Below are 11,540 nucleotides of genomic sequence, written 5' to 3' on the forward strand. Positions count from 1 at the left end.
TGGATCCTCCCCGCTTTTGCGGCACCAGGCGTCAAACAGTTTCCACTTGCAGGAATACAGAAGACGGGTAGACCGGGCACGAGCATTGCTTATTGTGTTCCCAATCTCCCCGGCGTACTTCGAGAAGGTCAGGCCGGGCCCTGCAGCGGCCATACCCAGAGCTTCAGGCGCTTGGGATTGGGGTGCAGAATCTGACCCCCTAGTTGAGAGAGGAGATCCCGCCTGGGGGGGAGACGTCTCGCTGTGCCGCAGCAGAGCCTGCGCAGCAAAGGAAACCATGTCCTCCCTGGCCAAAACGGGGCCACAAGCAGGAGACTGTGGCCCTCCTGAAGGACCCTGAGAAGCGTCTGATGAATCAGGGGGAATGGGGGAAATGCATAAAGCATCATCCTCGGCCAGTCGTGAGCCAGTGCGTCCTGACCCAGTGGGCTGGCCCTGTCTGCCAGCGAGAACCACTGAGGGCAGTGTGTCGCGTCGCGGGAGGCAAAAAGATCCACCTGTGCCCTGCCGAAGGTCTCACCACCTCCGGGTGAAGCTGCCAGTCCCCCGGCAGCGGCCGATGGCGAGACAGGAAGTCTGCGGACACATTCCAAACCCCCGGAATGTGAACAGCGCTCAGACTGGCAAGGCGCGGGGTAGCCCACGTCAGGACCCAGTGCCGCCCTGGTGATTTATGTGAAAAACCACACTGGTGTTGTCGGACCGTACCATGACATGACGGCCGCGCAGGTGTGGCAAGAAATGGCTCGACAGCCAAGAACTCCAGCACATTGATGTGCAGCCTGCTCTGCCTCTGGGACCATGACCCTTGCACCATCCGTGCCTGCCATGTCGCACCCCAGCCTAGGAGGGATGCGTCGGTGTACACAACCTCCCGTCTGGAAGGAAGAGGCCCCAGCGGAACGCCCTGTGTCATAAAGGCCTCGTTCCGCCACCTGCATAGAGACACCCGGCATTGGGGAGATACGGGTAGCCGCTGCCGCCTGTGATCCTGACGTGTGGGGTCCAGGTGTAGGCTGTTGAGCCACATCTGAAGGGGGCGCAAAGACAGCAGCCCCAGAGGAACCACCGTTGCGGCCGCAGTCAGCTTGCCCAAGAGGCTTAGGAACAAGACGTAGGGAAGAGAACTCCCCTGTCGAAAGTCCTGCAACATTCCCAAAATATCGTCCACCCGCTTGGGCGAAGGGCGTGCAGTCGCTGTATGGGAGTCGAGGACCATGCCGAGGAAAGTTGCTACCTGTGACGGCACAAGGCAACTCTTTGCCAAGTTCACCCGCAGCCCCAAGTTGGCCACGTGCCTGAGCACAGTCTCTGTATCTTGAAGCGCCTGCTCGTGGCTGGGCGCACAAATGAGCCAGTCGTCCAGATAGGGCAGAATCCGCAACCCCTGGGCCTGCAAGGGGGACAAGGCTGCAGCGACGCACCTTGTAAACACTCGAGGGGACAGAGATAACCCGAATGGCAGGACCCTGAACTGGAAGTGTTCTCCCCGGAAAGCAAAGCGGAGAAACTTCCAATGTGGCGGTGCAATGGGGACATGAAAATATGCATCCTTCAGGTCTACTGTTGTGAACCAGTCGCCTGGGGAGATCGCCTGGAGCACTTGTCTGACCGCCAACATTCTGAAAGGGAGTACCTTTTAAAAACATATTTAGACCCCTGAGGTCCAGAACTGGGCGTAAATCGCCCGTCTTCTTGGGTACTAAAAAATAACGGGAATAAAAGCCCCCTGGATCCAGCATGGGGTCCACAGGAACTATCGCCCCCTTGTCCAGCAAGGTGCGAATCTCCTGAGAGAGCGCCTGCGCCTTGGCCAAATCCTGAATAACTGTCATTCGGATCCGACCAGGAACAGGAGGCCGGCGGCGGAACTGCAGACGATACCCTTCGGACAGCGTGGCCAGCACCCAAATATCTGGGGAGTGAGCCGTCCAGTACTCCAGCTGTCCTGGGGAAAAATGTCCTACCGCCGGCCCTGTGGCCTCATCTGGAGGCCCCTCGACCCCGCCCGGGTTTGTGGGGGCCACGGCCGGGCTGTGAGGAACGGGACGCACGGGACGGAAGAAATCCAAATCTTGGGGCCTGTTGCAAGTCTGAGTCATGATGGGGCGGTGGTGTGTATCTCCGTGAAGGAACGGGAGGGGCGGCCTGAGCCGGTCGATGAGACCCCCCGGCAAGCCTGGGCCGTGCGCTCTAGAGCCTCCAGGGCGGCCGGGCCAAATAGTTCTCCGGGAAGAACTGGAACACCCCTCAAGGTCTTCCTACTGGCCTCAGAGAGCGGAGACTGTGCCAGCCATACTTGGCGGCGAGCTTGCACTAATGTAGAGAGCAGTCGCCCTAGTTCCCTTGACATGAGGGCAAAAGCCTGCAAGGAGGCATCAACCAGCCCATGTGTTGGTTGGTCCACTGGCACCGTCTCAAGGGAAACCGACAGGCCAAGCATTAAATGAGACAATGAGTTCCCAATGCGACCCATACGAGCTCCCATGTCGTACGCCTTACACAGAAGGTCGTCTGTAACCCGGCACTGTGGTCGTGGACACCGGGCATTAGTCCGTAAAGTCTCCTCTGGGCGGACGATGAGGGAGGCAATAGCCGGCTCCACTGCCGGCATATGTCCCAGGCCAAGCTTCTGAGGATCCTGCATCAGTGCCAAAACCCTGCCATCTGAAGTAGGCCTCGAAAATGCCTTTGGGTCTGTCCAACAGGCATGCAGTTCCTTAATGTACTCCTCCGAGGGAGGAACTGCAAAGTGGGACGCTGCAGCCTGGCGCCGAAAGAAGGCGCTCGAGGGTGCCGCCTCATCCCGCGGAACCTCCAGCTTTAAGCGGGAAAGTGCCGTCCGCAAAGCCGCTGTGACAGTGTCATCACTGTCGGCCTGAGAGCCGGCAGAGGCCAGTGAGCCAGATTCTGAAACTCTGGAGCTCAGAAGGTCAGAATCCAGCTGAAACTGCGTGTCTGAAGCAGCCACAGATATGACGTCATCATATACTGAGGCTGTGCCATGCCCCTCATGCCGTTGTGCCACCACACGACTGGCATCAGTCTGGAGAGTCTGGATAACTGCCCGCATTTGGGCCAGTTCAGATGTCAGCGTGCTCACTTGAGCCGCTAACTTCTTCCTTCCTGCCCTCAGGGGGAGACATGATCTGTTCACTCACTAGTGGAGGCACGGAAACTCCACCTGTGGGCGCTGCCCCATTTGCAGAGTGTCAGGGCAGTTTATCTGCCAGGCGTGCAGAATTGCACTGCAGATTTTCTCTCGCGGCAGAAACCACAACCGGGAGAGTGGAGGTTGAACCCGATGGTGGTGCAGGAAATCTGGGGGATGTACAGCATGGCAGAGGTAGATCTATTTGCCTCGAGCGCGACAACACATTGTCAACTGTGGTTTTCCCTCTCAGAACCAGATGCACTGGCACACACGTGGCTGGAATGCCTCCTGTATGCATTCCCTCCCTTTCCACTCCTGTTGCTAACGCTACACAGGATAGCCAGGAGCAACTAATAACACAGAGTGTTATTAGTTGCTCCGTATTGGCTAGGGAGGATATGGTTTCCCATGCTTCTCCAACTTCTCAATGGGAAACCGTGGCCTCTCCCTCAGAGGAAGGATCTCCTGTCACAGCTGGGAGGGAGCATATGGCATCCTCACCCAGAGCGCCTTCACCTGTACCTGTGGCCATTGAAAGGCCGGACTCTGTGTTGACTTCTTGTGACCAGGCAGTTATACAAACAATCCTGAACGCTCGTGCTGCCTCGACAAGAGCGCTGTATGAGAACAGATGGAAACGAAAGTTACGACTGTAACTACGGTTCTATGAATCCCGGATGACCGCCAGAGGCGGTGCATAAAGCACTGGATGATCATCCTTGCGCATACACAGGTCGAGAATTAATAACAAAAAAGTCACCTTTGACCCCCCGGTGGCTCACGTGAGTCTATATAGTCACGTGACACCGGGAGCTCAGTCCCTGGAAACCTTCTCGCAAAGCACGAGAATTCCGAGGGACCGGATGCTCTGGCGGTCATCCGGGATTCATAGAACCGTAGTTACAGTCGTAACTTTCGTTCTATTTCATCCCTACTGACCGCCAGAGGCGGTGCATAAAGCACTGGATGACGAATACCAGCAGAGTCCCGAGGAATAGACAAAACCATACCTCAATGGGACGCAGAAGAGTGCTGCCGGAGAACCTCTTCCAGCGGTTGTGGAGAAACCACATTCACTCTGTAGAATCTTGCAAATGTATTCGGGGATGTCCAAGGGGCGGTTGTGCCCCTCCGACAAAATCACCTTTGGAACAAAATCTATATTCGGCCAAAGGGAAACCCCAGAGTTGTCGGGGTGCCAACGAAAACAGGAATCTGCCACGGACAAAGCCTGGAGCTCACTCACCCGCTTCGCAGAGGCCATCGCCAGAAGGAATGCCGTCTTCATTGACAGCCATTTAAGGTCAACCTGCGACAGAGGCTCAAATGGAGAGGATCGCAACGCCTCCAGCATCAGGGACAGGTCCCAGGCCGGGGCCACAGACCGGGCCGGCGGATGCAAACGCCGAGCACCCTTTAGAAAAAGGGAAATATCTTGGTTACGGCCAACCGAGAAACCATTCCACCCCACATGCCCACAAGAAATTGCGGCAATGTATACCTTCAGGGTAGATGGAGAGCGCCCCTGGCCAAGTAGCTCCTGCAGGAATGCGAGCACCGTTGACACAGCACAATGCACTGGATCCTCCCCGCTTTTGCGGCACCAGGCGTCAAACAGTTTCCACTTGCAGGAATACAGAAGACGGGTAGACCGGGCACGAGCATTGCTTATTGTGTTCCCAATCTCCCCGGCGTACTTCGAGAAGGTCAGGCCGGGCCCTGCAGCGGCCATACCCAGAGCTTCAGGCGCTTGGGATTGGGGTGCAGAATCTGACCCCCTAGTTGAGAGAGGAGATCCCGCCTGGGGGGGAGACGTCTCGCTGTGCCGCAGCAGAGCCTGCGCAGCAAAGGAAACCATGTCCTCCCTGGCCAAAACGGGGCCACAAGCAGGAGACTGTGGCCCTCCTGAAGGACCCTGAGAAGCGTCTGATGAATCAGGGGGAATGGGGGAAATGCATAAAGCATCATCCTCGGCCAGTCGTGAGCCAGTGCGTCCTGACCCAGTGGGCTGGCCCTGTCTGCCAGCGAGAACCACTGAGGGCAGTGTGTCGCGTCGCGGGAGGCAAAAAGATCCACCTGTGCCCTGCCGAAGGTCTCCCAAATGTCCCTCACCACCTCCGGGTGAAGCTGCCAGTCCCCCGGCAGCGGCCGATGGCGAGACAGGAAGTCTGCGGACACATTCCAAACCCCCGGAATGTGAACAGCGCTCAGACTGGCAAGGCGCGGGGTAGCCCACGTCAGGACCCAGTGCCGCCCTGGTGATTTATGTGAAAAACCACACTGGTGTTGTCGGACCGTACCATGACATGACGGCCGCGCAGGTGTGGCAAGAAATGGCTCGACAGCCAAGAACTCCAGCACATTGATGTGCAGCCTGCTCTGCCTCTGGGACCATGACCCTTGCACCATCCGTGCCTGCCATGTCGCACCCCAGCCTAGGAGGGATGCGTCGGTGTACACAACCTCCCGTCTGGAAGGAAGAGGCCCCAGCGGAACGCCCTGTGTCATAAAGGCCTCGTTCCGCCACCTGCATAGAGACACCCGGCATTGGGGAGATACGGGTAGCCGCTGCCGCCTGTGATCCTGACGTGTGGGGTCCAGGTGTAGGCTGTTGAGCCACATCTGAAGGGGGCGCAAAGACAGCAGCCCCAGAGGAACCACCGTTGCGGCCGCAGTCAGCTTGCCCAAGAGGCTTAGGAACAAGACGTAGGGAAGAGAACTCCCCTGTCGAAAGTCCTGCAACATTCCCAAAATATCGTCCACCCGCTTGGGCGAAGGGCGTGCAGTCGCTGTATGGGAGTCGAGGACCATGCCGAGGAAAGTTGCTACCTGTGACGGCACAAGGCAACTCTTTGCCAAGTTCACCCGCAGCCCCAAGTTGGCCACGTGCCTGAGCACAGTCTCTGTATCTTGAAGCGCCTGCTCGTGGCTGGGCGCACAAATGAGCCAGTCGTCCAGATAGGGCAGAATCCGCAACCCCTGGGCCTGCAAGGGGGACAAGGCTGCAGCGACGCACCTTGTAAACACTCGAGGGGACAGAGATAACCCGAATGGCAGGACCCTGAACTGGAAGTGTTCTCCCCGGAAAGCAAAGCGGAGAAACTTCCAATGTGGCGGTGCAATGGGGACATGAAAATATGCATCCTTCAGGTCTACTGTTGTGAACCAGTCGCCTGGGGAGATCGCCTGGAGCACTTGTCTGACCGCCAACATTCTGAAAGGGAGTACCTTTAAAAACATATTTAGACCCCTGAGGTCCAGAACTGGGCGTAAATCGCCCGTCTTCTTGGGTACTAAAAAATAACGGGAATAAAAGCCCCCTGGATCCAGCATGGGGTCCACAGGAACTATCGCCCCCTTGTCCAGCAAGGTGCGAATCTCCTGAGAGAGCGCCTGCGCCTTGGCCAAATCCTGAATAACTGTCATTCGGATCCGACCAGGAACAGGAGGCCGGCGGCGGAACTGCAGACGATACCCTTCGGACAGCGTGGCCAGCACCCAAATATCTGGGGAGTGAGCCGTCCAGTACTCCAGCTGTCCTGGGGAAAAATGTCCTACCGCCGGCCCTGTGGCCTCATCTGGAGGCCCCTCGACCCCGCCCGGGTTTGTGGGGGCCACGGCCGGGCTGTGAGGAACGGGACGCACGGGACGGAAGAAATCCAAATCTTGGGGCCTGTTGCAAGTCTGAGTCATGATGGGGCGGTGGTGTGTATCTCCGTGAAGGAACGGGAGGGGCGGCCTGAGCCGGTCGATGAGACCCCCCGGCAAGCCTGGGCCGTGCGCTCTAGAGCCTCCAGGGCGGCCGGGCCAAATAGTTCTCCGGGAAGAACTGGAACACCCCTCAAGGTCTTCCTACTGGCCTCAGAGAGCGGAGACTGTGCCAGCCATACTTGGCGGCGAGCTTGCACTAATGTAGAGAGCAGTCGCCCTAGTTCCCTTGACATGAGGGCAAAAGCCTGCAAGGAGGCATCAACCAGCCCATGTGTTGGTTGGTCCACTGGCACCGTCTCAAGGGAAACCGACAGGCCAAGCATTAAATGAGACAATGAGTTCCCAATGCGACCCATACGAGCTCCCATGTCGTACGCCTTACACAGAAGGTCGTCTGTAACCCGGCACTGTGGTCGTGGACACCGGGCATTAGTCCGTAAAGTCTCCTCTGGGCGGACGATGAGGGAGGCAATAGCCGGCTCCACTGCCGGCATATGTCCCAGGCCAAGCTTCTGAGGATCCTGCATCAGTGCCAAAACCCTGCCATCTGAAGTAGGCCTCGAAAATGCCTTTGGGTCTGTCCAACAGGCATGCAGTTCCTTAATGTACTCCTCCGAGGGAGGAACTGCAAAGTGGGACGCTGCAGCCTGGCGCCGAAAGAAGGCGCTCGAGGGTGCCACCTCATCCCGCGGAACCTCCAGCTTTAAGCGGGAAAGTGCCGTCCGCAAAGCCGCTGTGACAGTGTCATCACTGTCGGCCTGAGAGCCGGCAGAGGCCAGTGAGCCAGATTCTGAAACTCTTGAGCTCAGAAGGTCAGAATCCAGCTGAAACTGCGTGTCTGAAGCAGCCACAGATATGACGTCATCATATACTGAGGCTGTGCCATGCCCCTCATGCCGTTGTGCCACCACACGACTGGCATCAGTCTGGAGAGTCTGGATAACTGCCCGCATTTGGGCCAGTTCAGATGTCAGCGTGCTCACTTGAGCCGCTAACTTCCCGGGGCCCTTCTTTTTCTTAAATGGGGGGGCCGCCTTGAGTAGCCGTGGACGGCCGCTTGAGGCCCCCAGTCTGGCCAGCTGGTAACTGACTCGGAGGCGCCACAGACAACCAGTCTGAAGCGTCCTCGAAAGCCGCCAAGCGCGCCACGCGCACAGACCGGGGCATAACCGAACAGTTGGAGCGAGCATCATCGGAGAGTGCCTCCCGAAGATGATCCACTCCAAGACAAGCAGGGCAGAGATCATGCCCATCGTCAGGCTGCAGCGGTGCCAGGCAGGACCGGCAGCACAGGGACTCCAGCATGATAAGACCGGAGCCAATAGAGTCGGGTCGAGCGGAACGCCACTAGCGACTCTTAGATGTAAAACCTCTTACCTACCCCGGTAAGAGGGGCGCAGCGGGGTCAGGTCGAGCAGTGAACGCCACTAATGACCCGCTATATGAGGGGACACCGCGGGGTCAGGTCGAGCAGGGAACGCCACAAATGACCCGCTATGTGAATGAGACGCGCAGGATCAGACTGAGCTGAGCACGCCACTAATGACCCAATGTAAACACAAAACCAGCTACATGTAACCACCAGGTCGAGCCGAAAACGCCACCGCTGGTGTGTAACTGGCTGAAAACAAAGCAGTTCAGAACTAATGACCCGAACACGGCTATTGTTAGAACTTAGAGCCGCGCGGCTGTATCAGTAAACCAAACAACCGGCTTTAGCACGGATAAACACAGAACCAGGTACAATTGTACGGTTCAAATTCAACAAAAAACTACCGAGCGCACGGCTACGGCGAAATGCATTAAAGGGGTACTTACCAGTCGTAGAAAACAACGTAAATATACCTCCTATTGCAACAGGTCCGACACGCTTGTGCAGCCCCAGGAGGGCGAGCGAACTCGCTGCACCGACTGTACCACAGTCACAGGGCTAACAGGCTACAAGCGGCAAAACGAACCAACTTTGTGGGAAAACAGCAATATTAGCCGAACAACCACGTATACAACCTGCATGCGAGAAGGTGAAAAGGGACTGAGCTCCCGGTGTCACGTGACTATATAGACTCACGTGAGCCACCGGGGGGTCAAAGGTGAGTTTTTTGTTATTAATTCTCGACCTGTGTATGCGCAAGGATGATCATCCAGTGCTTTATGCACCGCCTCTGGCGGTCAGTAGGGATGAAATAGAACTGTTAGTTGGTGTGGGACTCGTGATGTGGACCCAGTGCACTGCTCTGTCCCAGTACTACTAAACTACCTTCAGACGTTATTTGATAAAAATCTTTTGGTTTTGACTATTAAGGTTTCTGTTGCGGCCTTTTCAGACCGCCATTCCTTGATTGATGGTCGTTCAGTGGGGTCGCATTCCTTAGTATGCCGGTTTTTAAAGGGTGCCCTTCGCCTGCGGCCTCCAAGGCTTACTCGAGTGCCTTCTTGGGATCTTCCATTAGTCCTAGAAGGATTATGTTCCCCACCGTTTGAGCCATTGGATGGGGCTCAGTTGAGATGGGTGTCAGTGAAGGCAGCGTTTCTGCTTGCAATCTCCTCTGCAAAGCGTATTGGGGAGCTCCATGCTTTGTCAATCGCTGACAATTGCATTCGCTGAAATTCGGGAACCCATCTTTTTTACCAAAGAGAGTCTCTGCTTTTCACGTTAATCAGCCACTTTCGCTGGCTGTTTATGCTCCAGAGTCTGAACTTGGGGACTTTGATGTTAGTCCTTTGTGTCCTGTCCGTATGCTGCGGTATTATATTAATGCGACTGCTGGGCTTCGCAAGACGGATGCCCTGTTTGTTATGGGGGTCACAAAAAAGGCTCTGCTGTCTCCAAACAGAGGCTTTCACATTGGGTTGTGGACGCCATCCTTCAGACGTATCGATCTAGGGCTCTTCAGCCTCCCAAAGTTACTTGCCATTCTACCAGAGAAGTGTCCACCTCTTGGGCCGCGCTGAAGGGTGTCCCACTGAATGACATCTGTGCTGCAGCTACGTGGGCTTCCTCCTGTTCCTTCGCCCGCTTCTACAGAGTAAATGTGGCGGCTCCTCATCCAGTGGCTCCAGTGGTGTTGTCCGCTTCTGCAATCGGCAACTAATCCTGGTAAGAGCAGACTCTTCGTGACCTTGTTGGTATGAGTCATCCAGGTGCTAAGCACCGTCCTCTGGCGGTCAAGAGGAATGAAATAGAATGAGAGTTACGAATGTAACTAAGGTTCTATGAATTCCGGATGACCGCCAGAGTTTCCTGTCACTCAGAGTTTTTGCGAGTGCATTTCGAAAGAAAAGAGCGCTGGGTGCGTCAGGTATATATATGGGCTGGTTCTGACGTCACCCATGTCACATCCACCACGTGACTTTGTTGGTATTAATTTCGACCTATGTGCTGCGCACATGTCGATATCCAGGTGCTAAGCACCGTCCTCTGGCGGTCATCCGGAATTCATAGAACCTTAGTTACATACGTAACTCGTTTTTTGTGCTGCAAAGTGGCTCTCAAGATTGCGGTTTCAACTCCCGTTTGCACGCTCGTGTCGGGTTCCTCTGGGCACTCTAGTTTCCCACAACCATTGGTACAAACCTTCCAGTTACCGTCCTGACCAAGACGAGCAGGAGCTGGAGCTGGGTCTGCATCGCCCACTGCCCCTGGCAGGTCATCCCAATGGCAGTCAAGGATGGGTCAAATGCAGAAGACCAATTTCCCAACAGGGACAATAAAAAAACTACCCTAATCTTAGAAGTATATATATTTTTTTCAATACTTAAATAACAGCATTGTATTGAATAATAGTATTATTTTATTATAAAGTATACAGTATTATGTTATTATAAAAATGAATAATATGACTATAATAATATGGGCTGGATTAAAAGCTCATAAAGGTTAGTTCCTTTGATGCTTATTGGACGAAGACAGGGCTTGTGTGTTTGACTGATGTGATGTTTAGAATGAAGCTGCTTCTTGTTTCAGAAGAGTGTGTTCAGGGAGACGCAGGGACTCTCCACACCAGCGGGGGCAGTAAAGAGGTGATGGGCTCCACCAGCACTCTACAGGTAAACACAGAGCTGCAGGACAGTGCCTGGTCCACGCGCGCCTCACGCACGCCTCACGCTCGCCTCACGCGCGCCTCACGCGAGCACGAGAGGTGCGCGTGAGGTGCCCTGGCTATATATTTGTGAAATTTAATATATTAGATAGTGAATGAAATTAAACTTTGATAATGTGTCAATGCTGGTGAATAATTGTAGAAATGATTGATGTTGAGCATGATTTAGTGTTTTTGACTTTTCTGTCCAGTGTGACTCAACTGGAGCATAATCTGGTCCTTTTATAGACGTTCTGTGCACATTGTGACTGGTCCTGACTGTGTTTTGTCAGAGCTTGAGCACCACAGAGGTGGAGGAGGAACCTCTGCGTCCTGCTCCGTACTCCACCCCTCAGTGGAGGTGCTACGCCAAGTCCATCAGCTCCCAACACATCCTGCTCACACTGGTGCCCGCCTCCTTCACTGGTACTCCTCTACGCACTATTGCTCCAGTTAAATGTGCCATTTAAATCCAAAACCATATATTTATTTTTTTGCAAATGAAGTAGAATGAAATAGGATGGACTTCAGTCCCACTGGTCACACAGCAGTAAAGCCACATCGCTCAGAACAAATGTCACTTAACCTAAACTCTT

The 11,540-nt window shown here is 55.1% G+C and overlaps 1 protein-coding gene across 1 annotated transcript in view; it reads left to right on the forward strand.

The window, feature by feature from the left end:
• szt2 (SZT2 subunit of KICSTOR complex) overlaps positions 1 to 11,540 on the forward strand; it is a 147,777-nt gene that overhangs the window by 62,224 nt on the left and 74,013 nt on the right. The window contains exons 23-24 of the mRNA XM_072439086.1: positions 10,830 to 10,912; positions 11,238 to 11,370. Of these exons, the coding sequence (XP_072295187.1) occupies positions 10,830 to 10,912; positions 11,238 to 11,370 (216 nt within the window). The remainder of the gene's footprint in view (positions 1 to 10,829; positions 10,913 to 11,237; positions 11,371 to 11,540) is intronic.

The sequence above is a fragment of the Eucyclogobius newberryi genome, unplaced genomic scaffold, assembly GCF_026437365.1.
Source record: "Eucyclogobius newberryi isolate DKJ021-1_F unplaced genomic scaffold, fEucNew1.0.hap1 SCAF_9, whole genome shotgun sequence".
Classification (NCBI taxonomy): domain Eukaryota; kingdom Metazoa; phylum Chordata; class Actinopteri; order Gobiiformes; family Gobiidae; genus Eucyclogobius; species Eucyclogobius newberryi.